This window comes from Stylophora pistillata, chromosome 2 (assembly GCF_964205215.1).
Source record: "Stylophora pistillata chromosome 2, jaStyPist1.2, whole genome shotgun sequence".
NCBI lineage: Eukaryota > Metazoa > Cnidaria > Anthozoa > Scleractinia > Pocilloporidae > Stylophora > Stylophora pistillata.
Genome location: NC_142520.1, coordinates 15,744,535 through 15,760,883, shown reverse-complemented (window position 1 = coordinate 15,760,883; position 16,349 = coordinate 15,744,535). Strand labels below are relative to the sequence as shown.

General features: G+C 40.3%; 1 protein-coding gene and 1 pseudogene across 1 annotated transcript; both read left to right on the top strand.

Moving 5' to 3' along the window:
* Positions 1-16,349, top strand: part of LOC148737333 (uncharacterized) — a 381,470-nt pseudogene that overhangs the window by 210,930 nt on the left and 154,191 nt on the right.
* Positions 1,586-8,088, top strand: LOC148737344 (uncharacterized). The gene is made up of 6 exons (XM_088747795.1): positions 1,586-1,811; positions 3,029-3,148; positions 3,757-3,882; positions 5,721-5,843; positions 6,477-6,599; positions 7,739-8,088. Exons 1-6 carry the CDS (start codon positions 1,586-1,588, stop codon positions 7,906-7,908), a joined length of 888 nt encoding a protein of 295 aa, XP_088603921.1. The 3' UTR covers positions 7,909-8,088.

Below are 16,349 nucleotides of genomic sequence, written 5' to 3'. Positions count from 1 at the left end.
ATGGCAGATCGCGATCGCTTCCCTGAGCATTTTATTTCGGATTTCAAATCCTTGAAGTCTGTGAACTTGTTCCTGGAGGTCTCAGCCATTTGAAGGCATACATTTTGTTAATTAACAGTTGACTGTACTTTCAATTCAAAGTCGACAGAATTAACTATTTAGCTGAGAAGGAAACCATCTAATTTCTTGCAGCAATGCGCGCTTGCCGCCTCCCCCAAAAAATTGAAAACAAACTTGCTTGCCGCTGCCCCCAAAAAATTGAAAAGAAATTCGGTGATCAAATGATAAAACAATTACCGGACTCGGTTATCGAAAAATATTGTGATTTTTCAGTGTCTCGCAGATCAATTATTTTCCGAAGCTGAAGTCTGAGGCAAATAATTGATCTGCTCGCCACGGAAAAATCACGATATTTTGCTCAACCTCGTCCAATAATTGTTAATTATTAAGAGCGTGAGATTTTGAGCACGTAAACTTGCCAAACTCCCTGCAAAAAGGCGAGAAACCTGGCGGAGATTTGATGTCGTGTAATCAAAGAAGAGAAGGTGCCCACCTTTCCCTAACTCGCCTCAAATCTTCCCGCAACCGAAGAAACGCACATCGTACAACATTATATAACTATGGCCTGCTCGCAAGCTACCATTGCATGGCCAAGCTAAAAAAACTTTGATCTATGAGCTAAGTAGGGTAAATTGATTGGTAAGAAACACTTTCACCTTCTTTTCTTGATTTGGGAAAATTACTCACGGTTACCTTTAAAATTCAAGCGTATGCTTACAAGGTACACTCCATTTGTCCGGTTGAATACAGCTCTTCCTCTCAAATAGTTACATAGAAATTAATTTACGAAGGAACGAGCGGGAGACAAAATTTTATATAAAACAAAAGTTCGGCTGACAGATAACCTGGCATGAAAAAGTCTTGATTCTAGTGAATGTAACTTAAACAGAAATGCTGATGAAATCTGATATTATATTGCTTTCCTTTTTTTCTGTCAGCTTGTGAGGATAAAAACCACCGATGTACATACTGGGCATCAATCGGTGAATGCACAAAAAATCCACAATATATGCTGCGCAATTGCCTGAAAAGTTGCAACGCCTGTCTAGCTAGGCATGAGTAATTGTTCGGAAAGTCAAATAAAATTTAACATTTTAGAATTGGGAGAGAATGCATCCATCTGCGAATTTGTATGGACCAATTGAGCATTCACTGATATTTTAATTATTTTACAGTGTTTGTCTTCTCAAAATAAAATGTTAGCTTTGTAGCCAATGTGCCGGTTCGGCATGAAATTTGTGTCATTTGTGTCATTTGTGTAAAGATATCAAAGCATTAAATAGAGTGTACCATGCCTTAATAGAATAGTTTCCGTTGAGTTTAACTGCAACTTTTACTGCGTTTCCTCTCCCCGGAAGAGCATGGGACGTCGAGCAACGCGAGCCTGCGAGAGGTCTGCTAATGGGTACCTGAAATGGCATGGTTTAAAAGAAGTACATGGCATGCCTTTTTCTCAAGAGTTAGAGTGCCTTTTAGCCACCCGTCACTGGAAGTGAGGTTAATTTTCTTTTCCTGAGAACACCCTATGGTTTTTAAATTGGAAGCCCAATTTCGATACACTCCTTTCTTTTTACTCTTTATTCTTGTGATTGATGCACTGATAAGAGCTTCTGATTTAGTTTCAGACATTGACGAGTGTTCTCAAAACATTCACAACTGCAGCAACATAACCGCCACTTGTTCTAATACCGTGGGGACATTCAAGTGCGTTTGTAAACCAGGATTTATTGGTGACGGACACAACTGCAAAGGTATATACTAAACTGTGTTCAGAACATGTTTGGGCGAAAAATCTACAAACCTGCCTCCAACAAAGTCATTATGCATGGCAATCTGATATCATTTACAGCATGATATCTGCGTTATTGGTAAAGCGTGAGGGCAAGATTACTGAATATTGGCTGAGTTCCTTTGACAAGAGAACGAGGCTGATATATATCCAGCCATCCTGATAGAACAGGCTTGATCAAAAAGGGATTTACTATATTGCAAAAACACTTCGCTTTACAAAGAATTAAAATGACATGTTCACTTTAAGAGCCAGAAAAGAAAACCAAAGGTGTTTTTAGCAATGTAAACTCAAGAGCCGTTTATGTTTTCTTTCTTTTGACTGTCGTCTGCCATTTTTTGCGTCTCCATCACTGACATTGTCCAGGAATCAAGAAGTTGTGCTCGAGATCAAAGCAAGCTATCCCGCGTGGGCAGGATGGGCCCATCTTTCTTGCCTCGGTAGCCAATCAGAACGATGCTAGCGATGATATAGTTATACGTTACTGATCAGGGCGTGAGATGAAGGCTTTAGGATATGGCTGAGTTCTTTCTGCGCTTTTGTGGACCAAGACGAAGTTGAGTACTACAAAGAAACAAACTTGGAGAGTACTACAGAGTTGAGTACTACAAAGAAACAAACTCGGAGAGTACTACAAAGTTGAGTACTACAAAGAAACAAACTCGGAGAGTACTACAAAGTTGAGTACTACAAAGAAACAAACTCGGAGAGCGAGGCTAATATCCAGCCATCTTGAACAACAAGCTCGGTCAACAAAATATTCCTTATTTAGGAAAAATATTTCGCTCTATTTAGAATCAAAGATGACTTGTTTATTTCGAGAGCCAGAAATAAAAGGAACTATATTTGTTGCACAATATATTTACGACAGTCGGTCATGTTTCCTATGTTTCGATTGTCATCTGCCGCTCTTCACGTCTCCACCGCCAACATTGTCCAACGACTACGATTACATACAATGTTTTTCCTGCACGGGATGAAAACGGACTATCCCGAGCGGACAAGATGGGCCCAAAATTTATAACGATTATCACACCTAAGATACATACTATTCTTTCAGGAGAACTGGATTAACAGGTGGTTGAATCAGTTTTGCGTTTCACAGTAGCCTGTCACTCCTCTGCCCTCATTTTCATGGACGAAAGTGATCAAGAGAGCGGTTCTTTTCTTCCATTTCAGACATAGACGAGTGTCTTCAAAACCACATTTGTAGCGAGAACGCCAACTGTTCAAATGCCGAGGGATCTTACAACTGCTCTTGCTATACTGGATTCAGCGGGAATGGACATAAATGCAAAGGTAAAATCCTGCAGAACACTATGTGTTTAAATAGATACAATTCCATTGGTAGTCTTTCTCCGTAAGAACGCTCCTAAACGATGTATAGCTTTTCGGATGCAAACTCATGCACTAAGTAAATCTTATGGCTTTGACAGAAAGAGTTTGAGCCAGCCTGCATTAAGAGTGAGGTTAGGGGTCCCTTTTTTGTTAAGAGCACCCTGTGTTTTTTTCACTTTGGAAAGCCAGTTTTCAGCTCACTTTCAATGTTATTCTTTATCAGCATAGTTAATATAGACTACTCAGTGATTTCATTTCAGACATTGACGAGTGTTCTCAAAACAGCCACAACTGCAACAATAAATCTGCCACTTGTAAAAATTCCAAGGGATCATTCAAGTGCATTTGTAAACCAGGATTCACTGGTGATGGATACAACTGCACAGGTGCCGTACAGTGATGCTTTGTCGTATCAGCGCGAAAAGTCTATAGAACTAACCGAAACAAAGGCAACATAAATGGTAACCTAATATCGTTCGGACGGTGATGATCGTATATTGGGACAATTTCTCCTCCCTTTCATCCCTGCAGCCCCAGTGCATGAGTATGATCTGTTGATTCCATTTCAGACATCGATGAGTGTGTTAACAATACCCATAACTGCAGCAAGGGCAGCGCCACTTGTACAAACACTGAGGGATCATTCAAATGCTCTTGCAATCCTGGATTCACTGGAGATGGATATACTTGCCAAGGTAAGGTGATAATGATGTCTTATCATTCAACAAATAAATTTCCTCGGTTCTGGTAGCTGCCCTGAACGGGCGCCCAAGCACCAGTCGAATATTTGCTTAGCGAATGAGAGCAATCAGCGCTAAATAGCCATTCTTGTATACTCTTGTATGCACCATTTCGAATGATTCCATTCAATCCTTGCGTGCTACAAGAAGTGATCCGAGACTCGTATCTCACAAGTTTGTTTATATGATTAAATTAAAAGAGCGTGAGCCGCACTTTTTTGGCTCAAATGGTGGGCTAAGATATTATTGAAGTCATATCCTTCACGATTCTAGATCGTTATTTCTAAAATGATCTCCATTTCAGACTCGTGCAGAAGAATCATAATCAAGATTTACTTTCATCTTTAAACCTGGTTAAGCTGATGTTAAAAAAAAAAAATTACTTGGGCATGTAACGCCGAAACCTCTTCCCCCTCATCCTCCCTACCCCTCCCGGTCTTCGCAGTTATGAACACTTCTTAGGCAGTACTCACCAGCTCCCAGTTGGCTTCTTAGCTCAGTTGGTAGAGGACTGCTCCGGTATCGCATAAGCCATGGGTTCGAATCCCGTACAGACCTGATTTTCTTCCAGGTCCTATTTTCACTACTTATTAGGTAGTGTTCATTACTGCGAAGATCGCTCTCGTACTCATTTCTTTTACCGCAGTTCACATATATGATTGTTATACATTTAAAAGCGTTGACTTATCTTTTGTAAAAGATATATAAGGAGTCGCGATAGGTTAAAGTTAGAGACCTCTTTCAGTGAGTTAGTGTTACTACGAGGAGCCCAGAGGAGCGAGAGCCGGATAGAGTTGTTGGAATTATTTACTGGAATCGTCAGCCGTGCGGAAGGCTGCCTTGGAAAAGTGTTGTGGATATTGATAAGCGACAAGGATCTTTAAAAAGAACCGTGGGGTGTGCAGTAGTGCACTGAGATTGAAGTTATAGTATTTATAGAGGGCTCTAAGTTAAGAGGATAGTTATTGTATAGGTATCAATGTCGCTCCGTAGCTAAGTTAAGAGGATAATTATTGTATTAGTTATTGGTATCGCTCTGTAGTTACTACGTCAGTCAATAAAGTAGTTAAGTTAGTACGAGTTGTATCTTTCTGGGGGTTGAGAAAATACCGTAACACTACCTGTCATCAAACGATTTACGAGTCGTGGACGATAAGTTGTGTTCTTTTAGTTTTAGTTGCATTACCTTATCTTTTGTGTGGAGTTAAGTCAAGTTTACAATTTTTTTAAGCACAGTTACATTTTCATTCTGTAATCATTGCTAGCATCACATCACGCACGTCTCGCGCCCTTTTTTTTTGTCTTAGAAGACGTGTGTCATTTCTTGATTATGTGCCGGTTAATTAATTTGATTTAAGATTATTTACCCGCGGATTGTTCATTTCAGTATAAATTAAATGATAAAGATCATTTGATGTGGGCGCTTTCAGTGATATTTGACACACACCAAGAGTGACAGTTTTACCTGTCGTTTATAATTTGACTCGCCCTACGGGCTTGTCAAAATACGGCACAACCCGTAAATTTACTCAGCGATAGTACACAACAAAACGTCAATTATGTATATATGTATCACATTTTGTAGCCGTTCCCACTGAAAACAATGCGATCCTCCCAACGCCACCCCCCCTCGATAGAAAATAAGTAACCCCAAAACACCATTGTACGTGGTGCACTTTCAGTGAGCTTTCAGTCCTGTTGAGTATCATCGGTCGTCCAATCAGAACATACCTGTAAAATCTTCTATCAATTTTTTTTATTTCAGTATTAACGGAAAGAATTTGTTCCTGCAGATGTAGACGAGTGTACCACCAATACCCACAACTGCGACATTAATGCCAAGTGCAATAATACCGAAGGTTCCTTCAACTGCAGCTGCAAGGTTGGGTTTAATGGCGATGGCAAAAAATGCACAGGTAACTATGAAATGCGTCCATCTGTTCCAAGCATCGAGATCAGGTTGTTTATAATTGCCTAAACTTGACGAGCGTATCAAGAACATCGACGATTTTCATAACAAAGCTGTGTATGGTAATGTAGAGGGATCAGTCGGTTGCAAATGTGTCATTTAACACGCTTTGCATCCATCGCAGTGTTCATTTTATCACGCGTTTCGTGTTTCGAATGCTACCACCTGTCATCAAACGATTTTACGAGTGGTGGAAGACAAATTGTGTTGGTTTAGGTTTGGTTGTATTACATTATTTGTGTCTGGAGTTTAGTCAAGTTTACAATGCTTTTAAACACAGTTATATTTTCATTCTACAATCATTCTTAACATCACGTCACGCACGTCTCGTGTCTTTTTTTGCCTTAGAAGACACGTGTCCTTCTTGACGATGTGTCTTAATTTGATTTCAGCTTGTTTACTTTTGGATTGGTTGTTTATGTTATTTCAATGATAAACATTATTTGACGTGGGCGCTTTCAGTAATATTTCAATATTGTAAAAATCGGCATGCCACAGGTTAAACGATCAGATTAACTCTTGAATATGCTTTTATCATTTGTCATTATTTGTTTTAAACGGAAAGCATTTGTTTCTTAAGATATAAACGAATGTGCCACCGATGCCCACAACTGTGGTGTCCATGCTCACTGTAATAATACCGAAGGTTCCTTCAACTGCAGTTGCAAAGAAGGGTTTAATGGCGATGGCAAGAACTGTACAGGTAACCTTGACATTCGTCTATCTAACGTTTATCCAACATAGAACACAGTAGATTCCTAATCCTTGTTTGTTTGTATCAGCCTAAACATGACGAGAGCTTCTCTTTTGCTCTCCAAGCACCATGTATCTATATCGCAATAATTTGCAATAAGACAGACGGGTCCTACTTCTGTGAATGGAAAACCGAGTTTAATTTCAGCAAGTGTCATAAATGATCCGCTCTTTCATTGAAGAAAGTCATATCCATAATTGAATTATTTCAAAGAAATAAACCAATAATTCAGTGTAATGTAAGCGTAAAGAATAGTATGTCGCTCAGACCTATCAGATTGCCGCATTTTTCATGTATCACAAACCAATCATATTGTTGTGGTGTTGACCTTTTTCAAGCGGTATTGGAAAGAAAAGCAACTCGCATTGCGGTGTTGCAGGGATCTCAAGTCTTACAGTTTACGATAACTGTAATTTCAAACCGACGGTTTTCGGTGAAATAAACCATTTCCGAGTTGCAGTTTATTCTTTAACCTTTTGAAAAGCTAGATTTTGATAGACCGGTGGTTAACCAGCCTGCAAAGCGAGCGTAGTTTTGGCGAACGGGTGCTCAGTATTTTTCAGCGAGAACTGGCCACCATCTCAGATTTTAATGGCACTCGAAGGCTGGGGTGAGAAAGCAATTTCGATTAAGGGTGCAATTGACGGTCAAAAATAAGAAGAGGGGTTGGGTGGGGAAGTGAGTATAACGCCTGCCCGAACTCATCTTTGTTTTGCAATTTGCTGATTGGTGCAATTTTGCTCTATCTGTCAATCACAAGCCAATTACGTCATTCGGACATTTCACTCTTGCAGTAATGAGAGGACATGAAGACAGACTACAGATGACGTTGTCATTTTCGAATCCGCTCTCAAGGCATTTAATCTTTCGGAAATTAGCATGTAGTGCGCATTAAGATCGCAACGAGAAGCAATTTATACACTGGTATCTTGAAAGGACCTGGGGGCCGTGTTGTCAACTGGCGTTGGGAAGAGCTTGATATTTAAGGTCTTGGTTTGCAATAAGGTACATGAAATCTATTGAAATGTGTGTCAGTCATTTCGTGTTAAAACTCATATGTCCATATTGCTTCCCTTTGTGATTTCTAGATATAAACGAGTGTATCACCAACACCCACCGTTGTCACAAAAGAGAAATTTGCAAGAACACAGATGGCTCCTACTCGTGCGAATGCAAAAGCGAGTTTAACTGCAGTAAGTGTGAAAAATGTTTCGCCTTTAAATTGGAGAAAGTCCTATCCATCATTGAGTCATTTTGAATAAAAAAAATAAATAACTCTATGCCAGCGTAAAAAATGGTATGTCGCTCGCATCAATCAGATTGCGGCATCTCTCAAGTATCCAAAAACAAATAATATTTCTGCATTATCGTAGATATTACCTACCAATCAGATTACCCAATTCTTCATTTGTCACAAATCAATCCGATTGCCGCATTAGGTATATATCACTTACCAATCAGATCACAGCATCAGGGCATGCTTGCACCAATCAGAATACCGTCCCTAATGCCAATCAGGGCTGGAAATTAGGGTACCACGATACGTTGCGATTGAATCAACCCAACACTGACACACACCAAGAACGACATAAACAAGAATTGTGAGCTCATCTACCCAGTGTAATGGTTCGTGTCTTTCATGAAGACTTTTTTGCTACAATCTCTCCGGATTAGTCAGGTCATCATGGAAATTTTTCAACCTTTTGCAAGTACCCCTCATTTAATTACATCGTACACATTGTCAGCGGAAGGCCTAACACGAATTTATAACTTGCGCTTTTTATTTGGGTAGCACCACTTCTTGCGGCTCAGGTAAAAGTTGTGCATAAATCATATTTGATTGTCTTGTTTCTGCCTTGTGGTTGCTCTTTTTGCAAAGGTTGAAAACACCACCAAGTTATATTTACCTTCTGTGTAGACTCAAAAACGTTGCAAAGATGTTTTGCTTTGTTTCATTCCTTACCTAACTTTTTGTGTGTCTTCAATGGGGTGAAAAAAATCCGGACAGTGATTGTCACGCGCCTATAAGCTATCCTTGACGAGTACGACGAGGGAAGCATGAAACATTTAGCTAACTACTAGTTTATCATCGCCTTTATAAATTCACTATTGCTAAAATAGTAAAATTGCACTACAATCGAGATATCAATGCTAATTATGTAACTTTTTCATGTGTTACAAATTGTTTTCTTCTACTGCACTTTACCTTCCGTGCCTGGAAAATTATTTCGCCAGAGAGTGGGGGGAGGGGGGGGGTGGGAGTAGGAGAGGAGGAAGAACTTAAAGAATTCTTGTTGGGTAAGTGCCGCAGGCCTCTTAGAATTCTCACCTTATTATAGTCTATTTTGTGACCAACTATAGACCCCATCACTTTTGGTCATACTTGCAAATATTTTTAACTGCGCATTTTCCAATTTTTTAATCCCCAATTATCACACGTTTCGTAAACCTAATGTGCCAAATATGATTTTTCTTATTAAAGGAAAGCCAATAGCTGCTGTCAAAAAAAAAAAAAAGTATTGTTCCTTTAACATACGCACTACAGCTGTTTACAATAAGGTTGTCGGAAAAAGCGCAAGCTATGTTGAAGTATCCGTTTCTTTGCTTCTAAAAGTTTTTTCATCGATTAGTTATTTATGTTTAAACGGTACTTTGCCGCTAAAATTTGGTGCTTACTTTTTACTCGCCACTATGGACTAAACTTTCTCAGATGAAATGCCATTAACAACGTAAATTTTATGACAATCCTGCCTCAATAAAGAAAAAGATATCGCCGGGAACGCTATGCTTCTGTTGGTCAATTTTCCACGCAATTCTCACGTGCTTAGACGTTTTTTTATAAATAAATTTCGCTTTTAATTTTGCTACCTTAGACTTCACCTTATCACGTGTAAATTCCTTTTAAACAACTTGCATTTTATCATGTATTTCACACGCCCAGGGAAAAGGCCAGATAAGCAACAATCAAATAAGGAGCTTACTTTGTTACGCCTTGAAACATGATAGTTGTCTCCTCATTCAAACTATTTTCACTGTTTGAAGAAGGGAGACCGAAAAATATCTCTGTTCAGTGTTTGTTAGAGATGAAATAGTTTTTGGTTTGCTTTCCTCAGCAAAATTACATTGAAAATACTTTTCGGGGCAACTAGCTGTAACTGAATAATTAAAACTGTCTCTGATGGAGAGGAACAGCAGTAAGGATCGTCGTAGCCTACGAGCAGATCGTTGTTTAGTCTCGTCACGCAAGGTAGACAGGGCGTTGCGCGACGAGACCAAATTAGAGCTGCGAAGGGGACAGCAGGAAGCGTGGTACCTATGCAATTTTTTTTTGCCAACAATGCCTATGTTTTATACCGAGGGGGAAAATAAGATCAACTCTGTAAAATGCCCATACCGAGTTAAACTCATTGTACACGGTACAAGATAAGGATAAGTTACGTCATAATAATCCTTATATTGTGAGGATGTCGACAATTAAACCGTAACCTTAATTTTCATTTCATAGCATAAAACAAAATATCAGTCAAATAGAAAAACAAAAAAACAAGCGCCCAGTCAATTGTCAATCAACTACGCTACGTAACTACCGTAAGGATTGGATTTAGTGCCCTCCTTAAAATAAGCGCCCGCTCTCTAAAAAGCGCCTCGTCACATTAGACTTTTTAATGAGCGCCCCTATTCTATTATGCGCTCCCATTGAATAGGTATTCGCGTTCCAATCAGCACCCCTACACAAATAAGCGCCCTTATTCTGAATCAGTAATTGCACAGTGGAGTACTTGAACATTGAGAACAGCCATTATTCAACTTCCTCTAATTGCTCACGTAAAGCCTCAAAACAGAATCAATCGCGTGACGATTGCAGCTTAGCTAATCTTTCTAGGCAGGACCATGGAAATAATCCGTCGTTTTTCAGTCTTTTTAATCCTTTTGAAATAAGTAGGTTTGTCTCGCGCATTTTACTGTTTCTCAAGATGAAAATAAGCGCCATGTACTCATCCCCGGGTTTCACTGTCCCACCATCATCTAAACAATTTTCAAAACAAATAAAGTCAGGAATCAAAGGGATAAAAGGAGATGAATATTCGAAAAGTCTCGGGAAGATTCAGGTCTGTGCGATGTTTTGTGCAGGCGGTATTTGAAAAAAGGTTTCGCTTAAATTTATAAGGCTTCGTATTAAGACGCCATGTTGGTGTCCCTCCGAGGAACACCAATAAGGCGGCAGGAACGTAACAAAAACATATGTCATCGAGTTCTACTGTAAGAAACCTCTAGTCGTCTTCTAAGGGCTCATACACATCTAAATGACTAGAAAATCTAAGCAGATAAGTCAAGGTATCGATTCCTTACTTAGTGCCCAGGGTCAGTCCCCCTAAGTCTATAAAGGAAGACCTAAAACCTATAACCCCAACTGGCCAGCTATCTAAAGTCATGGATGGTTTCACAAGAGACTCATTACTTAAGAGCAGCCGTCCGTAAATATCGCACGGAGGTGTGCAATATGAAAAAATCGAAAATCCCCAAACTTTGCGAGAATATAGGTTAGGATGAACTATTTCTACAAATAATACTTTGAGTTCAATTGCACTTTTACTTTTCGCGAACGGCGACAAAATCGGCTTTTCGTCTCTCACGTCAGCTTCACGAGGTTTAAACACTATTTGAACATCGCTTGAAAATAAACAAAACAGTAATTGTGACCAAATATTTTCCTAATAAGAAGAACACGTATTTACAAACAGTCTGTAGAGTTCTTTGTTCGATTCTGTTACAATGAAAGATTTTGGGGAGTTTTTGTTTTTTCCAATATTTCACTCATTTTGGCGGACGAGAAAATGGCAAGATTGAGACGGTATAATCGCACCTTGGTACATGGAATGGGGTTATATCAAGTTAATCCAGCGAAAGAAAAAGGTTTCTTCTTCAAATAACTCCAATAAAATATTTGGGCTACTCAAACTACGAAATTTTTTAGGACCCCAAACAAAAGTGACTTAGAGGTCAAAACGCACCATTCCTTGTCACGCAATTGGTGGTGAAAAATCAAAATGCGCACGTAGAAAAGATAACAGACCGCTTTGGGAGCGAAATATCGTTACCAAACTGAATCGTTGACTTCGATCAATCCGTTCATGCATACCTAATAAGTCGAAAACACAAAGAACCTACAGTAAAGACGAAGTAGCTGTGGCAAATGAATTCAGCTTCTTTTTCGCAGGCGTTGGCGATAATACAGTCAAAAAAATCAGTGATTTAGCGTTAAAAATTAACTTTGAGCTCAAAAACAATCCACTCATTCCGAGATCATTTGCATTATTACAACAATTTACCTTTGATCCTATAGAGCGGAGACAAGTACAAGCCATTGTTAATTCGATGGCAACAAACAAGGCGCCTGGTATGGACAAAATTCTTGTAAGAGTTATCAAAGAATGCCTTCTCGCAATTCTGCCTTCTCCCACGTCCATCATTAACACCTCGTTTACCACCAATACATTCCCAGATGCGTGGAAGCTAGCCGAGGTGACACCAGTTCTGGAAAGTAGAGACCACAAGGTGCCGAATAACAATAGTCCCATTTCTCCTCTGCCAGTGTTATCGAAGGTTTGCGAGAGAGCAGCCTTTAATAAATTCACAACCTATCTAATCTCAAAGGAGCGTTTAACATCCAAGCAAAGTGGGAAGAAACAACACCACTCAACCGAGACTACACTAATTCACACCACCGATCAAATAGTGCGTGCTAGTGACGAAAAGGAGTTAACTGCAACAGTCCTCCTTGATAAGAGCAAGGCCTTTGATAGCTTACACCACCGCACTCTTCTGGCTCAACTCCAGGATGTCGGTGCATCTACAACTGCTTTACAGTGGTTCTGGAGTTATTAGTCATCGCGTCACCAAGTTGTACGCATCAGCTCTACTCTGTCAGATCGCATGCAAGTAAGAAATGGCGTGCCTCAAGGAAGCATACTCGGCCCACTTTAGTTCAGCATTTACGTTAATGACTTGCCGCCAATCCCACAGTTCTGCTCCCCACAATGCTATGTTGATGACACCAAACTTCTGTTATCCTTTGCATTCTACGAGGAAGAGGGGCCAGAGATAAAATAAATCCGGATCGGCTTAAAATACGGAACTGGTGCTTTAATAACCAGCTACTTTTGAACCCCGGACAAGACGAAACTAATGCTCTTTGAAAGCAGAGAAAACAATGCAAAAGTGAATGATGATTTTAATCTGTCCCTTTTTGGGAAAGATCTTGTACCAGCAACAATCGCTAAAGTCCTCGGTGCAATTATGGCTCCAAACTTAACTTTCGGAAATCATATTCTAGAAACAGTTTTTTCGTACGTGTAGCGTTTAGCTTAGATCAATAGAGTTAAACAATCTTTTGAAAAACAGTCCTTAATTATTATTATAAACTCACGTGTTGTTACCTTTGCGGCTCATTTTATTAAAAAACGTGCCTTAAGCACGTTAAAAAATTGTTTTACCCTGATTGGGAATACAGCGATTGGGACTACAACATACGTAACAAGCGACTTCAAAATCTAAAAGCACGTGGGAATAAGTCACGTGATATTACGTAACGAAACAACCGGAAATGAAAATAACGAAGCGGAATTAAAATGGTAGCCGCACTGGCCCCTAAATGGGAATGAAAACAGTCACATTTACATGCAAAGAAACGGGGCTACCAACTACAACTAATACATGAAGGTTTCATTTTTCTGACAACTGTTCTGTTCGAAAAGACCCAAAGGTTGTAAATAAACAAGTTTTAAACTTGACTGTTCAAAGTCACATCCGCAAGTTCCAACTGGCACCGTAAGCCATATTAAACTTCCAAGGTTAACCTAAACTGTTCAGTCCATTTCGAGCAAACATAACTTGGTCACTGGGCGTGTCAGCACAGTCGTACTTTCTTCGCTCAGAGGCTCTCCCTTACGCTGTCGTTTAGCGCGTGTCGCAACCGTGCAGCTCGTAGTCACTTTCACTGTGCGCACTAATCCGTCTCGACTAGGCATGACCTCTACGACTCGCCCAAGCGGCCATTTGCCGCTAGGGAAGGACTTATCTGCCAACAAGACTAAATCACCGACTTCCAAGTTTCTTCTTAGATTGTTCCACTTCTTTCTTTGTAACAAGTTTGGAAGGTATTCTCGTGTCCATCTGAGCCAGAGCAAATTGGCTAAATGCTGTTCTTGCCTCCAAGCGCGTCTACAGCTGAGGTCTGGAGACGGGCGTAAATGTAACAAATGATAAGGGGTCTGTGGCTGCTCATCAAGGGCACTGTTACTATTTCAAGTAAGAGGCCTGGATTTTAAAATATTCACCGCCTCTGCCATCACAGTTGAAAGTACTTCATCAGAGATTAACTGCTTCTTTAGGATGGCCTTCAAGATCTGTTTTATGGAACGTATCATCTGCTCACATATACCACTCATGAAGCTCGCTGAGGGCGGATTAAAAATCTACTCGATCCTTTTCTTTCTGCAGAAATTGTTGATCTTATGTTCATTCCACTCCTCTATAGCTTCTTTTAGCTCCTTATCTGCCTTTATGAAGTTACTTCCTTGGTCGCTCCTTATTTTCTCTGGATAGCCACGAACGCTAATGAATCTTCTAAGGGCATTAAACATTGAATCTGTGTCTAAGGTGTGGGCTATCTCAATGAACACAGCATGTGTTGTTAAACAGGTGAAGAGACAGCCATATCTTGTAACACGGGACCTTCCTTGCTTAACTTCAAGTGGTCCAAAATAAGCAACACCGATATAAGAAAAAGGTGGTTTCTCAGGTACTAGCCTCACTTCTGGTAAATGTGCCATAAACTGCTCCCCAGGGCATGCACTTCTTTGCCGTTGACAGGTCATGCATCTTCTTAAAACGCGCTGCACCGCCTATCTCCCTTTCACAATCCAAGCCGTCTCTCCCGAGGACGACAAAACAGATTCTTGATTCTATGGGAGGATAATAGGATGCTTCCTTTCATCACCAAAGGGTGCATTGACTAGTCGACCTCCGACTCTCAATAGGCCTTCTTTGGTCTGTGGATTCAGCTGACGTATTCATGCACCAGCCTTCTTTAAAACCTTCTTCGAATACCTCTTGTCCTCACAAAACTCCGTTGCTGAAAGTACATCAATGACTTCTGGAAAGGCCGCTTGTTGAACACGTTTGAATATTTCTCTTTCGGCTATTTGAAGCTCTGCGATTGTTAAATGGCCACAGTTAATCAATTGCATTTTAATAGACCTAACTGAAGAGCCACTTGCAATTTGCACATTTCTTCTTCATTTTCTTTTCTCATTTTCTTCTTAACAGAGCTTTCATTTGCACATACTGTTTGTAACGTGACAAACACGCAATAGTGTATTTCAATCTCTTCAACAGGAGTATTACGAAATCAGGTCATCCAGAACATTACTTTGAACAGTGGAGAAATAAATCTGAGCATCTTTCCTAACTTCTTCATCATCGTCTCCTAAGACAGGAATTTTGATCATGTTGGGCCAGTGACTCTTGTCTTCCCACAGGAACTTGGGACCCTTTAAGCAACGGTCATCCCTCAACATGGTATCTATTTTGAGACCTTTTGAACCATCATCAGCAGGGTTATCGTCCCGGTTCACATATCTCTACTGAGGGTTTGGAACCATTGCGTATCACTGTTAGACGATTAGACTCAAATGTATGGAATCTCTTTGACTCATTGTTGATACACTTCAACACGGAGGCCGAGTCACTCCAATAGGAAACGTGGTCTATTGTCATGTCTAATTGTTCTTAAATAATCTTAGAGAGCCTTACGGAGATGAAAGCGGATGATAGCTCCAATCTTGAAGTTGAAATCTCACGTATGGGAGCCAATCTTGCCTTTCCCATTACAAATGCGCAGCGGACTTGGTTGGTCACATCTTTCAAACAGAGGTATGCAACGGCTGCATATCCTTAACGAGAAGCATCCCAGAAGAGGTGCAACTGTACCTCTTTAACTTCACCAAATCCCTTAGGTTTGAAACAGCGGTGTACCTGTATTTGATGCAATATTGGGAGATCATCCAGCCGGCGCTTCCATTGTTCTTTGTCGGTTTCGTATAACGTATCATCCCAACCCAGTCTCTTTCTACTGAGCGTTTGCAACAACAACGTGGCGTATGGTGCAATTAATCCCAGTGGATCAAAGAGGGAGCAAACAGCTGACACTATTCCTCAGCGTGTCACTGGTTTCTGACTCACTCGCTGCAACATCTTCTCCATTACTTCCTTTACAAACTTGTCTTCTTCTATGTTCCATTTTAGTCCGAGAGCGCTCTCTGTCGGGAGTCCCTCGAGTTCTAAATTCGCCACTGATTTGGCTCTTTCGGACTTTGGTATTGTCACCATCACTTCTCGGTCCTTCCTATACCACTTCGTCAAGCGGAATCCACCTTTCTCCAGCAACGTCCGAAGCTGACTTGCTAAACTGATCGCCTTCCCTGTTGTGCTTGTCGACTTCATCATGTCGTCTACATACATGTTGCGGTTCACTGTCTCTATTACTTCCTTGTAAAAATCTTCCTGATACGACTGCGCTGTCTTTCTTAGATAGAAATTAGCGACACTTGGCGAAGATGTAGCACCAAACAAATGTGTAACCATTGGATACTCCTTCATTTCCTTTGTCAGGTCCTCATTTGGCCACCACAGAAATCT

Bases quoted from the DNA above. Each gene is read 5' to 3' on its own strand.
- LOC148737344 (XM_088747795.1), top strand. From the start codon at position 1,586: ATGGTTTTTAAATTGGAAGCCCAATTTCGATACACTCCTTTCTTTTTA. The intron at 1,812-3,028 runs GTATATACTAAA...CTTCCATTTCAG, and splicing joins TGACGGACACAACTGCAAAG to ACATAGACGAGTGTCTTCAA. The intron at 3,149-3,756 runs GTAAAATCCTGC...ATTCCATTTCAG, and splicing joins GAATGGACATAAATGCAAAG to ACATCGATGAGTGTGTTAAC.